The 21797-nt window shown below is 45.8% G+C and overlaps 1 protein-coding gene across 1 annotated transcript in view; it reads left to right on the plus strand.

Annotated features, from left to right (window-relative positions):
• Nucleotides 1–21797, plus strand: part of CACNA1H (calcium channel, voltage-dependent, T type, alpha 1H subunit) — a gene marked incomplete at both ends in the record, with an annotated part of 122902 nt that overhangs the window by 22575 nt on the left and 78530 nt on the right. Inside the window, 4 exons of the mRNA XM_010160162.1 lie at nucleotides 1–117; nucleotides 13130–13222; nucleotides 15231–16020; nucleotides 20116–20528. The exon at nucleotides 1–117 is cut by the window's left edge and continues 3 nt beyond it. Coding sequence (XP_010158464.1) covers nucleotides 1–117; nucleotides 13130–13222; nucleotides 15231–16020; nucleotides 20116–20528 — 1413 coding nt within the window. The remainder of the gene's footprint in view (nucleotides 118–13129; nucleotides 13223–15230; nucleotides 16021–20115; nucleotides 20529–21797) is intronic.

A 21797-nucleotide genomic window follows, 5' to 3' on the forward strand; every position in this document is an offset into this window, starting at 1 on the left:
AATGCCGGCATAAACTGGAACCAGTATTACAACGTATGCATGGCAGGAGACGTAAACCCACACAACGGAGCTATCAATTTTGATAACATTGGATATGCCTGGATAGCTATTTTTCAGGTAAGAGTCTCCTAAATATTTTTCTCTTTGTTTTGTCACCTTTTGCTTGGGAAGACTTTGATAGATGCATCAGAGGAGAAAGGAATTTGCTCACAGCTGTGTGAAACTGCAAATAAAGACGCATCGAGTAAATGAATCAGACGATAACCTGCACAATGTTACAAGGGAGCATTTGGAGAGAAGAGCCATTTTTTCCAGTGCTTTTTAGAAGAGGGGGGAAAATACTTCTTGAGACAGACAAAAGTATGGCAAGTTCTAGCTCTGCAAATCAGACCTGAATAAATCCCAGGGGTTTTGAGGAGTTAGGGTCTTTATTGCTGTCGTATCAGGAAACAGTGTTGTCCAAGACCTTAAGCAAGAATTGATACCATTCTAAAATGTAGGATGGTTTGGGCTTGTTTCTAGAATTGCAGGGTTATGCTGGTGAGCATGGTATTCTGGAGGGAGGAAGAAATAATCCTAGTGGTCGGTTCTGTCTGGAATACCTGTGAAGAGCTGCTACTCACATGGAATTTGGGTCTCTCTTGATGCACACCTATACAGCTCTTCACTAGAGACCAAAGTGCTTCTGGCTCAGACCTGGGAGGGAGCCTTCACAGGTGACAAAAACACTTCAGCAACTGAAGCATTTTCAAAGCATCTGTAGCTCTGGAACATTGGATAGCCCATCCACGCAGTCCAGAAGCTGTGGTCTCTTAGGGCTAGCCTGTTTTAAATGATCCATGCGCTGGTTTCCGTTTTTAATTTGCACTTTCTGTTTTTAATAAGAATGCCTATGCTTTTGGCTAGATGCTATGTTTTATTTAGTCCTCCTGAAGTGTAGGTGACATCTATTCCTAAAAGAGCTCTAAATTTCATTTATTAATTTCCTTCTAGTTTCATATTATAATATGAAGCTAATAACTTTAAGTTTTCATCTGGGAGTTGTAAAGGGGCAATTGCTTGCTCTGAGCATCCTGTCTGCTCTCATGCTGTCACAGTAGCACACCTTGAACCACACTGCTGCTAGTGTCAGAGGCTCAAAACCAAATTCAGAAGGGTTCAGACAAATCCCAAGTTTCCTCTAGGCTACGTTTTTAACAATGCCTTGGTTCTCTTCTGGAATTATTGTGTCAAGAGAGGAGCTGCCATAGTAATTTTGAATATTCCTGACTGGTAGTAAGTGCGGTATACAGGAACGAGGGAAATCAAAGGAGGATGGGAGATAGGTCTCTGGCTGCACTTGCATTCTCCTTTTTCTGCTCTTGCATAGTTCTCTGACAGCAATTGATGGATGTGTGGGGGGGAACCCGTCTGGCTCCCATCACAGGGCAACAGTGTTCATGCCAGAGAAAGGGCAGAGGGCAATGCGTTGCAGAGTTCCTGTGCCCGTGCACTGAAAATGAGCAGGTGCTTCTCGAGGGCTCCTGCTCCCTTTTTACTTCCTGAGCCTTTCTGCAGGCTGCAAGTTTTCATTTCATGGTGGTATTTCATTTTCTCAGCCGGCAAATGTACAGTTCTAAGCCAGGAAGAAAACACCAGCCATGGCAGAGGTTTCAGCTGAGTCCTTTGGGCAGAGGAGAGTGTCTGGCAAAGTTGGATATATTGTACCCATAGGTCATTTTGGCGGCTGCCAGGAGGTTTATGATTGGTTTTAGTGCTGCTTACTCCAAATGCTGAGGAGTATTTCCAGCCAAAACCTCTTCTTACATCTTTATTCCTTTTAGAAGTAAGAACTCGCTTTTAGAAGCTGAAAACAATATAACTCCAGGTAAAGAAGCAGCTGTTGGGAGTAAGGTGCTTGCTTAACTTTGATATGGAAAGAGTAAATCATTACTGCAAGAGGTTGGATGCTAAATCAAGACAATTGCTGTAAGCAGAGAACATTTAGCAAATAAAGCTATTGAGTTGTGCTCTCATTACATTTAATAGTTGAAGCTGGGTAGCACCAGGTCAGCAGTTAGATGAGGCCTCAAAGTAAGTGCTGCAGAAAGTAGAACTGATGGGTTTGGTAGCTCAGGAGCTTCCCTGTGAATTGGTATTGAATTACTGGGCAGAAAGCATTCTGCTGTGTTCTGGGTGAGATGGGTCCAATGGTCCTGATCACTTCTGGGGAATAATGAATGCGTGGTATTGTGCAGGAGTTGTTATGGTGGACTGAGCCTCAAGGTCTGGCAAGCCTCCGGTTTGCATAATAGCAGTCTTAGGACTCAGCTGGATAGAGCGTCCCTCATGATTTATCCCAAATCAGTTGGACATCTGACATGGTTTAAGAGCTGTCAGAAGGGAGGTTGGCGAAACGAGCCCCACAGGTGAGATTTAGAAGGAAGTTTCCAAGGGCGGTGACTGCAAGTTGTGCCCAAGAGTTTCCAAGGGTGCAGTTTGATACTGGGCAGACTGGGAACAAACAAAACCCAAAGCAGACTTTGACAAGAAAATCTGAAGATCTCTACTCCAGGACCTTCTTACAAATGGTGGGCCAAGGCGGCATGCCAGCAGCATGGCCAAGCTCTTTCAGCTGCCCAAACTTGGATTTCAGCAGCCAAGCTGAAAGACATTTAACCTCATGGTAGTGATCCTGAACGTGCAAGGAGCCTGGCACGTGGCAGCGGGGCGGATCAAACAGTGAAATGTGTTGTTGACCTTCCAAGCAGAAGAGTAAGTCAGAGGCACCAGACATGAGAACCAACCTAGTGTAAATAATAAATTCCTAAAGCAATAAAGATAATGGCTGCATCCATGGGTGTTTGAAAGGATAATAATTCCTTATGTAATCTTGCAAATTATTCATGTTTTGATTCCCCTCATTTGTTGTGTAATAGGCTAATTCATGTATATATTTGTTGCAAAGGCACGTTCAATGGCAAATTATGTGAACTAATTAGCTTATTACAGAATAAATGAAAGGAGATGGAACCTAAATTAACTGTGAGGTTTGGCATGATATTAAGTTCCCTTTATTGCACATGAATTTCAACCGCAACAATAAGAGCAGTAATTACAGGTATTGTTGTCACACTGCAAATGATGAATTACCCACCTAACCAAAGTCCAATTTAATTTGAATTACTGACAGTCTCAGTGGAGCAACCAAAACACTGCCACCTTCCTAACCATCAGCCTCGGTGTGGCCAGGCCTGAGTGCAGAAACCCTATTAACACGAAAGGGGGTTTGATGGCTGGTAAGAGACACAGTTTGGGAAGAAGAGATGATTTAAGCTACTTTGCAAACCACAGAACTCTCTTGGATGATTTCATGTCTGACTGCCAGAAAAATAAGACCTGTAATAGCACTTTACATCAGGAGGCAATGCTTTTGGCAAAAACAATGAGGCAAAGTTGAAAGAGCAGTAACATTCAGCAAAGCAGAACCAAGACGAGACCAAGGGAACAAGCTGTTCCTCTGTGCCTCCTTCCAGGATGTAGTTGGAGGACTGAACCTGGAGATCAAACGCACAGGAAAAATGACATGGACGTTTCCTGAACTGTCCATTTCCCTCCAATATGGGAGAGATTTGTCTAGCAGTTCAGAGTGGCCTGACACTGCTGGTATTGGCTGAGTTACCTTTCCTATGGCCTCTTCTTTACCTGTTGTATTTCAGAAGTAGCTGCATTTTCTAAGGGCCTTCCTTAATGACAGACCCTCTTGAAATTAGCCCTTGGACGCAGCTCTCAGATTCATGATTCTGTTCCTGGCTTACATTATTCTGAGTGCATATTTCTTAAGAAGACATCTCGGTTAACAAGTTAATCAAGTCATACAAGTAACACATCTCTGCCCATCATCAGAAGGCTCTGGCGAGGGAATTCTCAAAGGAGACTGTTTTGCATTCAGCAGCCCACTTGCTGCTGTCAGGGAAAAAAAAAAAGAAAACATTGGTTGTGTTCATGAGAACTGAAGACAGCCCAGCAGGCACAGGACATAAGAATACCCGAGAAAGGAAAAACTGCATCACCTTCTGAAGAAAAATCTCTGGAAATAGAGCAGCATTAAAGGAACTGTCGGCAGCGGCTGGTCGAGGTGTTATCTTGATAGTGGGCTTAGATGGAGAACTTCTCTTCACACCTGGTCTCACCAAAGGCAGGAGTGTGTGTCACAGCCATGGAGGTGTGGGTGACCAGAATGAGTTCGGGGTGGGAGAATGGGGGGGATCGATGCCACCCATTTCTTCCTTCATTTGTCCTTGTGCAGATGCATGACTCCTAACGCGATGGCAGGCTGCCCGAGCAGGTACGACAGCTGGCAGTGACAGCCGTATGCCGCGGGCCACCTGCTGAAATAACCCCTATGTTTGGATGTGAAGTTACCTCTTCTGTGCTCTAGTTGTCAGAAAAGCCCCTGGGAGCTTGTATAAGCTATCTCAATCCATTCACGGATTTATTAATTTTGACCTTGCGCGATGCGCTGATGAGGAGCTGGCTTTGTTCTCCATGTTGCTGACTCTGCTTCTGCCAGGATCTGCACCCCTGCGAGCTGTGCTGTAGATGGGCCAGCTGAAAAGGTACAGGGCTTGGGAGGAGATTTCAGGTTTGGAAATAGGAAGGGTCATTTGTCTTACTTCACCGTTGTTTGGTGCGCTGTTTGGTTCTACAGCCACTGCCTACTTCTCATGCTTTTCAGCCTCTGTGCATCATGATTGAAATCCTTCCCTGAGGATTTCTCCCTTGCCTGGAAATCTGTCAGCTAAATCTGTAATGGAAACCGCACCTTGTGTTCGAATTAAAGGAAAAATACATACACTTCAATGCACTACTCCTATGGCCAGATGCAAGAATGAGCTTGGAGTCCCTCCTCATCCATACTGCCATTCAGTCAAGAAAAGATATCGTTTGTGGAGACAAGATCTGAAGCTCTAACGTTGCTTTCCCTTAGACTGAGCACAAACCTCTGCCCTGGAACCTGCTGGCAGGACAGAATTGGCAGGGTCATTCGTCAGTTCCTACTCACAAATCTTCCTCTTAGCTGGGCTGGCACTCAGATGGGCGTTAATAGGGACCGTTTTGGGACCTGTTTCTCTTGCTTTGTTGCTGGGACCGCCAAGTACCTGAACCAAATTCCTTACAAAATGACAGCTCAGGAGTGGGTACCCCAGTGTCTCAAGAGCATTGTACCTGAGATGGTACTAAGGTGCTCACTTGCCTGTCTGCTGCAGCCTCTGTTCTGTTCTCCCACTTACAGTGGCCTTAAATATTTTGGGGAACAGCCAAAAGGCACACTGAAGCAGAATTGAGGGAGCCTGATGCTTCCAACTGCAACTGTATTTGTGTGTGGAATGTGTAGTTTTGTGAGCCGTGTTTTTCAGAAGCAGCTGTCATGCTGGGTGCCCGTGTTTTCAGAGTTCATTGAGTAGATAATTTTTTGGCCAAAAGGACTTTCTTTGTGCGTGTCAAATGGTTCATTCTTTAAACTGCAAGTATGTGTCAACAATGCTTATCTGTGCTGAATTTGGCAAGAAAAGAGTTCTGAGATTTTCATTTCCACTGTTTCAAGATGATGTTTTGTCACTAGACTTGAATTTGTTTTGGATCACCAAAAATACTTCACTCTAAATGATGGGGTTTGAGTTTTGTTGGTGTTGCTTTTTTTAATTTGGTCAGCTAAATAAACATAGTTTTCTGCATTTGAAGAGCTTTCATGCTGAATACCAAATCTAAAAATATCCAGCCCCTGTAAAGCATCTCAGAGCGTGCTTCCAAGAGGATTAGTTCCTTTTGAAACATCTCCTTCATTTAGAAGGCATCTTACCATATAGCACAAGTCGGAGAAGCCATCCTGATTCCAGGTCTGGTCATGCTGAACTATGGGGAAGGTATTGGAGGGACCCAGTGTGGCACAGGAACCTGCTGCAAACTGTAGCTTTGGAAGGGTTTCATCCTACCTCAATCATAGATTCTTTTAGTCAGAGGGGTAGCTGCAGCAAGCCGTGGCCTAATGTGGAGTCCAGTTAGGTGATGAAAAAGCCACTGGTCTTGAGGTGCATCAACAGTTCTTACAGGGAAGTCTTACTTTTGGTTTGTCCCAAACCTACTCTGTGATCAGCTGCTGCTATTGCACCCTGCACTGATTGTTGTACATAGCCTAGGGAGACTTGTCTGCAAAGCCAAAGGTTCGGTTCCCTTACCCTGATGTCCCCACAGAACTGTCCCCACACTGCGCTGAACTGGCAGATCCATCCAGGAAAACAAGACGCCCCTCACCCTGAACAGTGTGAAAGGGGAAAGCTTGGACACTTGGACACCTGGAATGTTTTGGGTCAGTCCTGCACAGATTGTTGTGCTTGAAGCTGTGCACGCTTTGTCCCTCATAGTCTCTAACATAATTTGAAATGAGGTGTAACAATATGAATAACAAAAATCCTTGCTTTTTGCCTTTGGGTCAGTACCCCAACTGCTGCTGTGTTCCAGACAGTGGTGTCTGGGGAAGCGTTGTCCTTCATATAATTGCTATGTGGTACGCCTATCTGTAAGCAAGGATCTCAGTCTGGCTTTGGTTCCCTTCTCCTCACTGCAGACTCTTCATCTTTCAGCTTTGGTCTGCTCTGAAACTTTGATTTATGGCGCTCTCTATGATAATGGACTCATTATTGCTGAAGCTAAACAGTTAAATACATTCCCTGTGCATAAGATACTTTACACAAACAATGAAGACAGAGGATAATTATCACAGTAAATCAAACCTCATGAATATGGACTGCGATGTGATTTGTTATAAGCAGCAGTCATCTGAAATCAGTGATGTTTGTGCTATCGGATGGGGATCTTGCATTATTTAGTGTGAAGCAGAGACGGCAACTAACCTTCCTTTTGTAGCAGAAGGTGTTGAGTTTTTATGCCATGTTCAGGCTTGGAGAGTCACTTCCATGGAGTTCTGGGCCACCAGTGACAGCATCGGTGATGTGTCCAACTTTATTGCACACTGGCCACACTCTGCTTTTCAAGAGTCACCGTGAACTGGGTAATGCTGACCAGAGATCACATTTATGTGGGGCACATTTGTGAGGTCCCGAATCAAAACCAAATGTGAGATTGCATGATTTCCCTTTATTTCCTGAGTTGCCGCTTTTCAGAGCAGATGACTGCTTCGCAAGACTCTCAATTTATAAAGAAATGGCTGCAGTTGCTTTGGAAAGCCAGCAGGCCCTCAGAGCGAAAGGAAAAGCATCTGTTCAAAGGACATTACTCAGAATATAATAAAACCTGTTTTTCTGACCACAAAGGTTACTTAACATGTGTCATGAGGAAATAATTAAAATTGTGAAGTTGACTTCAAAAATAGTGATTTGATTAGCTGCCAGGCACTCTGCATACAGCAAAGGACAACTCCATTATTCACTGGTCAGTGCTTGCTAGCCAAATCGATATGCCCGAGAGGGCAGAATACATAGATAAGAGGCTTTCAGAAATGAATACTGAAGGCCTTCTAAAACGTACTGAGACCATCACAGTAATTAATAGCTCTTGCAATTTATGATATCATTGGATCTTGTCTTGATGAGGTTTATAAAAATAAGAAATAAAAAAACCCCTTGCAATCAGAGCCAGGCAAATTATGAGATAAAAAGTAAACAAACCCAAATAATCATGGCAGTCCTTGGAGTTGCTGTTTGGTTCAGCATAATTGATTTTGATGAAGATAATGCCCATCTTGTCCCCAAAGGACCCAATTTAGGGGTCTTTAGCCAAAGAAAAAGAGGCTGAGTGCAAATTATGGATGTCAGTTAAGATGAACAATTCAGGTGGTTTGGAAACACTTGGGTTTCTCTATATCATCTCCTGCTTCAGCCGGACACCGTGTTGAACAAGCACCTGCAATTCTGAAATCAACCACCACGGAAATTTCTGTTTGCCAGAGCTATGCTTTTTAGGGGTTTTGATCAAAGTGTGAGATGCTGATTTTTGTTCCTGTGCTTAGGGAGGCAGTCTCTACAACTGAAGTTTCTTCAAGTAATCCTAAAAGTGAGATCTTGCCATGAGAAAGCTCAGGCCTCAGAGCTAGGCTGGAGTTTAGTATGCTCTGCATTCAGTTCTTAGAATCTTTTCAGCTTCACTTCACACAGTAATTTTCCAAACTTTCCTCAACTGATTAGTGGCACCTCAAAGTTGATTTCTATCTGCTGCGGTCCATCTGGCACTAGCCATTAGTGCTTTCTAATACACCAAAAGTCATTCAGTGTTTGACTTTAATTAGTAAAGGAGTTTGGGTGTTGGGTTTTTTTTGCCTGGATGATTATTTTTTTTTTTTCCTAACTGACACTACAGCAAAAAATAACCTGCTCTTGAATGGATTACAGCCAAGAACTTGCAAAAATTTTGGCAGAGCTCAAAGACAAGGATTTTTGTGATGAAAACTTCTTGACATAATAAAAGAAATTGTTCTGCAGAGACCTTTGAAGTGACCCCAGAAAAAACAATGTGAACCTCCCATCTCCCTGGGAACAATGAGGAGGTCTGAGTTAATTGCCAGCATCTTTAATCTACATCTCCCTTGTGATTTTTCACTCTGGAGTTTTAGGTTGATTCTGATTAGCGTGACTAGAAGACCTGATTCTGTCCCCAGTTATGCTACTATAAATCAGATGAGCATCTTTGTTACAACTGATGAAATTATTGTGGCATGAGCAAACCAGGAGGATCAAAATCACAGGACAGAAGACATGAAAGGAAAAAGAATTTGATTGTCCACTCTCATCCTGCTGATGTTAGTACGGTGATTAGGGAGTGCCTGACAGGGGGTTGCATGAATGGTGTCCAAGGCAAAGATCAACAAAGTCAAAATCTGCCTTTACGTTCACCTGAGTGAGCTTTCTCTTAATCCTTGCAGTGATGGGAGAGAGGATCAGACACAAGACTCGGGGCTTTAGTACTCAGTCGTATAGGTATTAGTACTCAGTCGTATAGGTATTAGTGGGAGACATATGATAGGAGGCCTACAGGGAAGCTGGGAGGGGACTTTTTACAAGGGCCTGTAGTGACAGGACAAGGGGTAATGGGTTTAAATTGAAAGTGGGGAGGTTTAGATTGGATATCAGGAAGAAATTCTTCACGGAGAGGGTGGTGAGGCACTGGGGCAGGGTGCCCAGAGAAGCTGTGGATGTCCCATCCCTGGAAGTGTCCAAACCCAGGCTGGATGAGGCTTGGCGCAACCTGGTCTAGTGAAAGGTGTCCCTGCCCATTGCAGGGGGGGGGTTGGAACTAGATGATCTTTAAGGTCCCTTCCAACCCAAACCATTCTATGATTGGTCCCATCCCTGCCCATGCTGTGTAAAAGGTAAAGGGCTGAATGAGCAGACAAGGAGAATCAGACTAAGCATCATACAGGATCTCCCATGGCTTAGAGAACAGCTCAGAGTCTCAGTCCTTCAAAGGCAAAAATCATTTCCCCATGCTAAGGGGGCTGCATCTTCTTTCCTGCTGGGTCTGCAACATGTGATTACGGTTGGCAGCATCCTCCGGGGCAACCTTGCCAATCATCTTAATTGAATCTTTCAGCTATTTCCCTGCAGCTGCCAATTTTAGTGTGCCACGTATCTTGCACATCTTTTTCATCAGAGCAGAATTAGGAATCGTGTTTCTTGCCATCTTATCTCTGTTGATAAATAATTGTATGTTGCATTTATTGGAAGCTTTGAACCGGTACATTTGGAGATGCTGTTTAATATGTCTGTCTGTGAACAACCATGGCTTGAACAGAATTTAATTACTGACAATGGATTGCTGAGATTGGAAAGCACAAGAAAGGTGCTCTGGGTCTTTGGAAGACATCTGCAAAGGGCTTGGAGGGGCCAAATGCTGGAACTGCAGTCAACTGGATTAATCAGATTTGAAACTGAAGAGAGGAGGAAGTCATTTCTGCTTAGCGAAGTAGGTGATATTGCATTCAGGGTGCCCCAAGGGACGAACAGTAGGCAAAGCAACGCGGAAAAAATACATCTGTGTTCTTGGGAGAGTAGGGAGAGTCGCTATCTTTCCCTCTGCGTTCATCTGGTCTGAGAATAGATGTGTAGGATCAAACTGTACGCTTTAGCAGCGAACCTTGCACCGGTGCAGATGCCTTTGACTTGGTTCCAAAAATAAAAAGTTCAGTTCATGGTGTATAGACCAGCTGTTGGCAAATTCAGATGGTCTCGTTCCTACAGCCTTGCTAGGGGTATGCAATGAGATCTTGGAGTAGGTAAAAATGTACTCGTAAAGTCATTCAGAGCACTTTAAAGGACAGCATGAAAGAAATCCACAGCATGGCAAGAATCGGGCTGTAAAAATCATAGACGTTGATTCAGCCCGGACAGGTGTGTTGCCCTGTGTTTCTCCAGAGTTATTTGATTAAAAAAGGAAGACAGATTTCTGTGTGCACACTGTCTTACAGGATTGCTAGTACTCTCTAATCCTCAGCAGCTCAGGCATCCTTCCCATAGGTACTGCTGCATTTATACTGGGTGATGAGTCCACGAATGAATCCAGAAAGATGTCAAACAGGAGAACAAAAGCCCAGCAGTCTGTTTATCCCTCCTGTATCTCTTTGGTTTACAAGTGAGTAGTAAATAATGCAAATTCTAATTACATCTTAAATATTCTGAGAGCCGGATGAGCATTTTCATCCCTCCAGAGGAGAAATGTGGTGTGTTGATTGATTTTTGCTGAAAATGCTGTCTAGTATGCAAGAAGAATACCTCTATAAGCGTTGGTTGGCCCTCACTCTTGTCTCGGCAGCTGTTTCCCAGGTGGGGAGCTGGCAGCGCCTGCGGAAGTCCAACAGCAGCCCTGAGGTAACTCCTTTTGTAGAGAGGGCTCCGTGTTTAATTGTTTTAACACATTCGATTTGAGGATTGCCAGCCAAATGCCAATTCAGTGAGGAGGTGTATCCAACCCATATATTTGGAGTCCCTGGGCTCGTTTTTCATTCCCAAGCATAAATGGATGGAGCACTCGCTGCGCTAGCTGTGGCAGCCTGGCTCTGAAATGCCCATCCAAATCGAGGGAAAGAAAGGGAGGGGACTTTGAACAGCACAAAGGAGACGCTTTCTCAGGTAGTTGGCAGTGATTTGGTTTAGCCTTGCATCACCTCCCAACTTCATCTCTCCAGTTTCCCCATGAAGAGGCATCGAGTGCAGGAGATGATGGGCTGTTGTGTACAGCCCTCACAGGCAAGGAATGCGGCCGAAAAGAACTTTGCTCTCTATAAATGTTTCAGCTGTGTTAAAGGAAAGGCAGAAAAGGGCAGTTTGAGTTTGATTGCTTGTCCGTTTCACACCGCTGAACAGACTGATTACTGCCTGTGTCTGCCCAGACAGCTTAACCCGTTCTCAGGCTCCAGGGTGAACAACAGCACTTGCATCCACACACAAAAAAATGTGTCTGCTGAAAACTTTCTACCACAGATTGATCTCGGGGGTTCATGTTGACCAAAAGCATTCTTTTTGGTTTTGTTAAACCCATGCCACTGGAAGCATAGCATTGTTGTCTGATGCCTGTACATCACCAACGAACAGTGAGGATGTGCTGTGGAAGAACCTGTAATGCATGTAACGAGGAACAGAAGAGGTGGGTGCAGCTGGTGTAAACGCAGCCAGCACATCATCAGACTGATGGCTCAAAGTCTTCAGCAATGCTGACAGAGTAAAACAGCCGCAGAGACAACTTTTCCTGCTCCTCAGCAGATAATATGTGTTGGTTTTAGCATGGCGCTGTATTCACTGGCTGCTCCTCACTCAGCTGCGTGGTGGGTGTTAAGTTCCACGTGCTTCAGTGTGGGAAGTGGGTTTGAAAACTTGCTGGTAAGACATCACCACGTTTGACTTTAGGGTGAGAGGAATCAAGAGTAGGTAGTGTTTCTCTTCCAGCACCCGTGAGCTGATGCAAGGTGCTCTGACAGCCTCAGGGAAACTGTGAGTACTGATGGTTGCGTGTACAGCAATGCTCCCCCTCTTGCAGATGTCATATACCAAAGATCCATATCTAGGAGCTTGTTCCAGCTCCTTGAGTAAGAAACAGGGAGAAAAGTGGCAAGGATTCATGTCTGACTTCCCTGCAAGTGTTTTGCCCTGATGTTCCAGGTGTGACAAGAACACGGTTTTATTCTCTGCCTCAACAGCAAGTGTCTTCTGGATCAGCTTTTCTCTACATGCCACACAGAAAGTCCTCCACACCAATGAGGCTTGATCCTTTTCTTGTTCCCAGAAAGCTAATTCACACTTTTCTTCACTGCAAACATGGTTTAAATCAGAACGATGCCACTGAAATCGGAGACAGGCAGCAATTCTGGGTTTACTCTAGGACCACCACGGCTTACATTAGACGTAGCAAATAGAATACATCAGTGCAAGTAAATTCAGACAGGAGCTTTGGTTTTGCTGGAAAATGTGCTGGAATTTCAGCTCTAGGACTAGTAGCAAGATAGCACTAGAAGTTTGGTATGTTTTATCTAAATAAAAAGTGTAAATTACATGGCAGAATTCGCTTTGCTGTGCACACAGCCTGTGTGGTGTTAATTAAATCCTCGGCTTCTTTTATAGTGGAAGGAAGACTGAGAAAATGAGTATGAAATCAATTCTACATTTAATTAAAGTAACTCTCTTCTATTCAGATGCTTTTCCACTATGATATTGGTGATGCCAGTAAGAATCATGAAGAAATTGGTTTTACAGAAGCAAAATTTACTTTAAAACTTTGGGATTTTGTGGGTAGCATTACAAAACCCGGAGCCTAAGGTAAAAGCCCATATCTCTGCACCAAGAAGCTTTTGCTTTGTTTATAATCCCTCCTCAGAATTTCTTTGCGCTGGCTCAGAACCAGTGTTTCAGATGTTTTATTGTAATGTTTTATCATTTTAATCGTACCAGATTCTTGTAGAAACCTCAGGTCAGTCCTTTGGTCACACACTGTTGCTATCCTAAGCCAACTGGGAAACAAAGTGCAGCAGGTCTGGATGGATCCTGAGAGATGCTGTGATGAGTACCAGGCACTATCAGAAGATTGATGTTTACTCACTTTTTGGTTGCCTTTTGTTCTTACACTTTCTTTCTCTGTCTTCCTGTAGGTTATAACCCTGGAAGGATGGGTTGACATCATGTATTATGTGATGGATGCACATTCTTTTTACAATTTTATATATTTTATATTGCTTATAATAGTAAGTATGAACTGTGAGATGCTCCCATTCCTTCTCCTTCTGGGGTAAACTTATTCCCTGGGCTTTTCAGAGGGCCAGCTAGGATTCAGAGTGGGATACCTTCCTCTTGCCATAAAGCATAATCATGCAGGTTGTGATTAGTGCTGTGGGGACAGATTATTGGCTACAACAGTCTTTTTTAGTGTCACATGTGATGCATAGTCACAGCTTGTCAAGCCATATGGTCTTCCCTCCCTCTTACTCTCCCAGCCTTGGTCTTGTCACCTTGATGCGTCCTGACTGTTGTGCCTTGGCCAAGTGACTGCTAATCAGAATAAAAAGCAGAGAGTCAGTAGCTTCTCTTCCTTTAGCCTCTGCGATGTGCCAAAGGACACCTCATTTTGATGAAGGGCCCTCAGACTGTTCAACTTCACCCGAGACCTTTAAATAGCAGCAAGAATAGCAGTGCACCTTTCTGAGGAGGTCTTACGATGCTGTCATTCCTAAAAACAAAGTATTAGGTTTTTTGTTATTCCTCCAACAAAGTATTACTTGCTGGAGGTTGCGTTCAGAAGCTGCCATTCCTTGTGAGCTAGGGTTGGGTTTTTTTTACAATAGGCACAACCTTCTCCAGGGGTCTGCATCTGTGGAGAAGTTAAGCATTTAATTCAAGAGGAGAACAGAGGGAAAAGTACCAGGTAGATGTCAGGCAGGTTGTGGACGGAGGCACTGTGAGGTGTTTTTGTGGCTGGATATTTTTTATATATAACCCCATCCTCATCAATGTGGTTTTAAAGGTCTTGGGAAGTCAAACCATACCAGGTCCCACCACCAGTGGGAAAGGCATGGATCAGAGCAGTGTGAGTTTCCCAGTGATTGATAGCATTCTGAAGCCAGTAATTTTTGAGCCTTTAGCAATGGGCCATGCACAGTAGAGATTTACACTCCGCTCTTCTGAGCCCTTCTCTGCATGTGGATCCTTGCAGAAAAGCCAGAAGGTGACTAATCTCCAAGTCACTTGGCGTGGGGAATGGCACCCTTGCTGCTTCTCAAATGGTATCCAGACTGATAGTACAAACTGGAGAATAGCACTGCAAACCATCTCCCAGCGGCTTCGCCTGAGGATTCACCAGACAATGGTCCAGATTAAATCCATACGTTTCCTACTGAGCGGAGCACGGAGGTTTGGCCATGTAGACAGTGGCACTTCCTTGACGTCAGCCCCTTTCACACCTAAGGGCACTGATTCTCCTATGGGACTATTTGACATTTTCCTTTGGCAGATCTATGAACCCAAGTGGTGAAAAACCAGTTTGTGGACTCAACAGCTGAGGGAAGGATGTAGCCTTAGGTGACTTCACATTCCTGTCCTTGGGGCTTCATTTTGAAAACCTGCTATCACCCAAGAACACATCAACTCAACCAGACAATGAATCAGGGCTTTCTAGGAGCACTGAATCTCCTTATACAAGAGTGTAAGATGCACAGATGCATTCAGGGCATACTATATAGGCCAGGGTGTGAAGTGATAAAATAAGGTCACAGATGCATGGAACCTGACTGTCCACCTCAAAATCGGGGCATACTCTATAGGCCAGGGTGTGAAGTGATAAAGGAAGAGAAAAGGCAGTTTCAGTACAGCACAAATTGGATTTCAGACCATCTTTCCTTGCAGGTTGGCCGGGTGTTTCCTAGTGATCTGCTTTGTGGTAGTAACTGATTGCGCTGTGTTTCATACACCCGGGATTAGTAGCAAATGTCATCACTGTTGAGGGGAGGAAAGTGGTGAAGGCTATTGTTAACAGCTTTCTTTGTCATTGCCAAAATAATGTAACATGACTTAGGAGCAAATTTAGCAGCTCAGGCACATGTTGACATAACATTTGGTGAGCAGACACTAAGATTTGGCATGTTTGGAAATCTCTGGATTTCTAAGAACCACACTACAAGTCCAGACAGCATGTGGTGGTGAAGAATGTGTCTTGTTTTGTGAAGTCCCTGCTAATTCCTTTCCCTTTGACTTCTGCAGGTTGGTTCCTTCTTCATGATTAACTTGTGCCTGGTTGTGATAGCAACACAGTTTTCTGAAACAAAGCAGCGGGAGAACCAGCTGATGCAGGAGCAGCGGGCCCGTTATCTCTCCAATGACAGCACAATTGCCAGCTTCTCAGAGCCAGGTAGCTGCTACGAGGAGCTGCTCAAGTACATCTGCCACATCTTCAGGAAGGTGAAACGGCGGACAATACGCCTGTACAATAACTGGCAGAGTAAACGCCGGAAAAAAGTTAACCCAAACAGCACCACAAATGGGCAAAGCCACCGAGGCAAAAAGCGCATCACCTCCATACACCACCTCATCCACCATCACCATCACCACCACCACCACCACTATCACATTAGCAATGGGAGCCCTCGAGGACCATGCTCCAACCCTGAGATCTGCGACCTGGAACTCAAGGTCATGAAACCCGGAGACCAATTGATGCTTCCTTCTCCATCACCCAACTTGCAGAGCCCTGCTCCTCCTCCAGACTCGGAGTCTGTGCACAGCATTTACCACACAGACTGTCACGTCGAAGGACCACAAGTGAACTGTAAGTCTTCCAATGCCCCTGCGAGCATTAAACTGACTGCCAGCCTCTCCAACCATGGCAACATGAACTATCCTACCATCCTGCCTTCTCCAACTAGCAAAGCCAGTTCTGTTCCGGTTCCCAAAGGAAAGAAGAATGGCAGTTCACCTGTGGCTGTGGTTAACAGCCCTGTAAATTTGGGCACAGATTCTTATGGGAAGCTACAGCAGCTGGTAGGAGAGCATGGTAAGGACAAACCAGATGATTTTTTTTTTTTTTGCTTAGGAAAACTGGGCAAAGGGCAAATCGCTCAAGAGTTAAGGTGTTAGTAGCATTCGTGTAGGATGGAGGCTGTTTTGTGAATGCTGTATGAACTGAGCGGTGAAGCCAGAATTAGGACAGGTCGAGGGACTGAGCTCTGTTCCTTCTACCCGTGTGTTTGCAGTCATCAGGTAACGTGAGATATAGGATGGTCCGGGCAGTGAGTTCAGGCCACTGCTGGAGATCTCCTTCCCATCGTTACAAAGCATGTGTTTCTGAGCTCCTCTCATGTGCTTAGTGATATCCTGGAGGTTCTCCCTCTCTTCCCACCCAAGAACAGATCTATGCAGCCCTTGGAATTACATCTGTGGTGAATGACGGACCTGCCGGCTGCAGCCCTGCAGCAGAGAAGCCCCGGCTGCTGGGAGATGGTACCTGGAAAGGGAAGAGCAGGTGGAAGCTGGTGGAGAAGCATAAGGTATAGGAAACATAACAAGTTTAAAACAGGGAGGCACTAAAAGAACTGAAACCAGACACTTCTAGAAACCTCTAGTTCTGCTCTGATGGGTCCCTGAGCCTCTGAATTTCTTTTTGGGAGGAAGGAGCAGAAGGTTTGGATGAAGGCCCGTGGTCACTGCAGGGTCTTGCTCTGTGCTGGTCCTCAGAGGATGTGTGTGAGGGCAGGAGCACTGCAGAGCTACAGGTCTCAGACTTTCCCTCTCGTCTTTCCCCATGTGCAGAAGAAATGTAGGACTGAGCGTTACTGCAGATCTAGAGCTCCATTCAATCTGAATGAACGAGGAGCATCTTGGGGGCTGTTTTGTACCTGTCCCATCCCTATCGGTACAGACTGCAGCCACACCAGCGCTGCTGGTTAGTGTAGCTTGATCTCCTTACACATATAAATCACCCACTGGTGTAGTGATTACACGCAACACTCAGGTTTCTGTTTTGCATACTGTTTCCAGTCTTCATGGCTGGAGCTAAAGGCTGAAAAACAGTCTCTTAAGTCCTCAAACAGTAAAAAGTCAGAAAGATCTAGCTGCTTTTTTTTAATCTCTTTAAGCCAAACTCGTCATCTGTTTTTTTCAATGCCTGTGTTTTCCAAAACTGTTTATCTGCGTGTGCATGGACACAAATATTTATCCTAGTGATGTATGTGCTGAAAAAATACCAAGCCTAGCTTGGGGAGGGGTCACAGTAAAGGTTGCTTGCCACATAGGTTGGGTGACTTGTCTTTGTTATTTTTTTTTTCAAGTGACCATACAAAAGGGTAAAGTGGATTGTTTGTAGAAATTGCCTTGGGCAGACATTTCTGTACGCTTGGGAGCTTAGCAGGAGGGCAGAAGGGGGCAAGGTTAGTTGCAACGTTCTTCCGTTGTTAAGCAAGGCCTTTATATGAGTCACTGGTTCATCTTTAACTGTGCAAGTTAATGAAGGTTATTATGAGAATGTGTATTTACCTTGAGATAAAAGCCCAGGTTCTGCCGAATTCTGGAACTGGGAAAGCAAGGATGAGCAGAAGAGCTGTTGCTTGGAAGTCAGTGCTCAAGTCTGACTTGAAGTTTGGTTCTTCATGCTTGCAAGGGGATCTGCTGCTGGGGTCCTCTTCAGAAGAAAGCCCCAGATCTCAGTCCCAACTGTGATATCCCAGGACCTCTTCAATGACTTAGGAGATTTTCACATAGCCTGTGGTGGTTCTTTGGAAGCCAGATGTTAGATGGAGTTGCTATTAATAATGCAATTATAGTATCCTCTTTTTACAGAGGCATTTCAGCCCTGAGGATGCCAAAATGTTTTAAACAAATCTCCTGGAATTGTTGTGTCTCTTTCAGAAGTGCGGTCGTATCTAGGGGAAAGGGTGGATGCTGCAGCTCTTGGCTGGTGAGCAGCAGCTTATCTGGCACCCTGAGGAGCACAGGGGCTGGGATGGGAAGCAAGTCAGCTGGGTCCACCTGGAGACCCTGTCACACAGTGTGTCGGTGCCCAGCTCTTCCCCTCCCCGGCTGTGGCTCTTTCCAGGCCCTCTTTCCTGCTCCTGCCCTCCTGCCACACCAACAGGGCTGAGTCACATTCACTGCTGCACCAAAACCGTCTTTGTAGAGCAGGGATGATGGATGTGTCTTCCAGGCTTCAGGAGGATCTTTTAAGTGTCAAATAAGCCAATTCCTGAGGGTGTAGCTGTGCCAGGCACAGCTCCCAAGACGTGTTTCTCCATCCCAGCCTAAGCTTAGCAAAGGAGCCATGGTAAGTCCCTACCCCGTGCTCGTCGAGGTCTCCTGGCCTCAGCCTCTTTGGGCAAACAAAGAGCTATTTCACTTAATTCTCTCTCTGCTCTTACAAGGCAACAAGCAGAGTCTGTTCAGTGCAAGACTTGTGGAAGGAGAGCACACAAGTGATAATTGAGAGCATTAAGGAGGCATTAGCAGCCAGGGCACTCACAGTCCCAGCTGGAAACAAGGTTGGTGTCTGCTGGGAAAGATGCAATTGTGGGAGAGAGTATTCTCTTCCCTTCTTTTGTTGTGGAATTGAACAGCATAAAGTACAGCCTGTTCCTCCGTGTTCTTGTGCCCTGCAATGCTGTGAGGTTATTTTAGCAGGCAGCCAAGGAGACTCTGGTATTTTGAAGACATCTGTGGCGCCAGTGTTTTTCATATAATTTTTAACACTTTGATAGCATTAAAAGATGTCTGGCGAGTCCACTACCTCTGCTATCTGCACTGCTGTGGCTGTGCTGCAGTCGTTCCTCAGCAGCAACGCCGTGATGATGTGCAGCGCTGCACCGGTGCTGCTTGCAGATTGAGTAAGGGGGCAAATATTTCTGTTGCTCCTGGTGTCTTTGACGTGATGACCAGGCAGAGGACAGTCCTCTCCTGCAAGGCTGTTTTGAAGGCCAGTGATACCTGAGTGACATTGTGTCAAGTAAATGTATTTTGACTCTTTTCACAACCCAGTTTTCAAGCTAATGGGGTGCTTTTATTTTGTTTGGTGCTGCCTTCTCTTTAAAGACGTCCTCAAGCATCAGCCAGGAGTGGCTGAAATCAGCAGCTGGGTGAGCTCCAAGCTCCTGGGCCCAGAGCCAGGAGCATCCACTGCCTTCTGCTTGGTCTCCCCAAAACCCATCCAAGTGTCCCCATCCAACCTCCAGACAGGGGCATGTTACAGGGGGAAACTGTCCCCTCACCATGTTTCCCTGAATCTCAAGGAAAGCGTTCATTGATGCTTGAATGGCGTTTTGTAGGATGGATACCATGCTCGCAGTATTGCATTCATGGTGGGAAGGGTTCTGCCATTAATATCTGGTTCCTAAAGATGATGAAACTAGGAATTTGGTTCCTAAATACGAGGAAATAAAATCTGGTGCTCGTTCCATCCAAATCACCCTTGTTATGCTTGTCCATATCATCTCCGTAGCCCGGCTCTGTGAGGGCAGTCAGCATTTCTCCTCACACCACAAAACATGTGGCAATGTGTTTGATTTTTAAAACACCAAGTCCTGTGCCTCGAGCAAAGAATTCACCTGAGCTTTATTAAAGGCTGAAGGAGGGATGAAGGAGACTGAAGGGACTACATGACTCTCCAAGCTGTGATCCATGGTCTGTAGCCACCTTTGGTCCGTTTCTTTCTCTTCCCTCCTCATTATTAGCTAAATGGAAGCGCTATCTAAATTGGGTGTAACAGCTTGATAGTGCTCAGATCATTGCTAATGATGTTAGCCTGGTCAGATATAATCAAAAATAATTGAAAGTGAGAGGTGTGCCAGTCAGTCTTCCCCCAGCAGCAGAACACAAAATGGCTTCCACGCTCTGTGGAAAAGAGACCCCTTGGCCCCGTGTCCTTGGGAGGAGCTAGAGGGTGGGTGTTGGGGCCTGCCTGGGGAGAGGGGAACAGAGGGAAAAATGAAACAAAGCAAGAGTAAGATGGATGGCTAGAAGGCTGTATTAGGGTATTGCATTTATTTGAGGATGTGGCAGAAGCTGCTGTGCCCTGGACAGGCCCAGCGCCACCCGAGTGGGGATGCGGGGCTCTCCGCCATGTTGGGGGTGTGAGGTGGCTCACGGCACGTGTCTCCCCTTGCAGGTCTGCGGCGGACACCCAGCCGGCTGTCGGGGCTGAGCGCGGCCTGCCCGCTGCCCAGCCCACCGGGTGGCACGCTGACCTGCGAGCTGCAGGACTGTCCCTTCTGTGCCAGCCTCCTGGACGACCCCGACTTCGCCTTCAGTGAGTCTGACAGCTGCGACTCTGACAGCAACGGCGTCTACGAGTTCACCCAGGACCTGCGGCACGGCGACCACAGAGACCAGCTCCAGCAGCAGCGGGGCAGGAGGAGGAGGAAGAAGAAAAAGCCCAAGGAAAGGAACAAGGTCACACGCCTGTGGAAGGCGTTCGGCAGCAAGCTGAAGAGGATCGTGGAGAGCAAATACTTCAACCGGGGGATTATGATCGCCATTCTCATCAACACGCTGAGCATGGGCATCGAGTACCACGAGCAGGTGAGTGCGGGACTGGCCTGAAGAGGCCTGAGGGGCTGTGGTTTTTGGTGCTCGCGGCATGGCAGCTTGCGTGGTGGTTTGGGGTGACTGTCGAAGCCATGCCGGCGGAGGAGCAGGCAGTTTTCACGCAAGGTGGGAACATGATATGGGGCTGAGGGCCTGATCCTGCAGACGTGTGATGAGCAGGAGCATCCTTCTGTGTGTGAAAAGCCTTGGAAGGTGGCTGACAGCACTGCTGAGGTGTGGAGAGTTTAAATGTGTGTGTTAGGACACAGCGGCTCCGATCCTGACTGCTTAAGTTTTTTGCTGTGAATTATCCATATAAGGGTGAATTGTTCAGGTGGAGATCCCCCTTGGGCCTGATGGTGGTGGTGCACAGTGGATCTTGTAGTGCAAATAACCCACGCAGAAGTTTCTCCTTTGATCCTGGATCTTTAAAAAAAGACTAAAAGTGTCGGACAGTGCTAAAAGCAACAAAGAAGAAAGTTAGTTTCTTCCCTGAAGTCTCCAAAACCTTTAATTTGATCTCATAAGGTGCAAGTAGGTCTTTTGGGGTGTTTTTTAAGTGCCTGGAGGGAGGAAAGAGAAATCATGCTGTTCCCAGTATTAGTGTCAACACGGTGATGGCAGAAAGCAGTGCTGGCAGCTGAGGACAGCTTGTCCTTGTTGGCTGATGGGACCTTGAGGGGCTGTGCAATGGGAGAGGGACGTGGGTATCTCCAGTTGGTCACTGGGGAAAACTATGCTTTTCTGGTCTTTCCTTTCTTGGAAAAACTGGTTACTTTCAACTGTTTTCTCAAGACTTGCTGTGGAATTTCTCACGCCACCTCTGTATCAGGTGCAGAAAATGCTTGCCTGCGAGGCCAGGAGATCTTCATGTATATTTGCTGTGCGGGCAATGGTCAAAGATTCATCCAGTGCTCCCCCAAAATCTCCCCTGCAGGATCAGGACTAGGTCAAGGTTATTTATAAAGCTATTTCTTCTCTCTGCCTCAGTCTGTCTGCTCAGGAGTGAGGAGAAAAGGCAGACAGAGCAGCAAAGTACATCCAAAGGCAGGACAAACAGGACAAAAAGATCTGCATTTTCTTCTCCATCATTTCCCAGGACTCAGTCCTGCTCAGGTCCATGGCAAACAGTCCTCCAAAGTGCTGCTGCTGCTTTATTTTCTCTCCACTTACGTGCTTTAAACCCTCATATTCTATGCTATCTGAGGCATATTTTCTTTCAGAAAAGCAGGCACGCAGGTAAAGCACATGAACCTCAGCCGT

Source organism: Eurypyga helias, unplaced genomic scaffold (assembly GCF_000690775.1).
Source record: "Eurypyga helias isolate BGI_N326 unplaced genomic scaffold, ASM69077v1 scaffold7171, whole genome shotgun sequence".
Classification (NCBI taxonomy): domain Eukaryota; kingdom Metazoa; phylum Chordata; class Aves; order Eurypygiformes; family Eurypygidae; genus Eurypyga; species Eurypyga helias.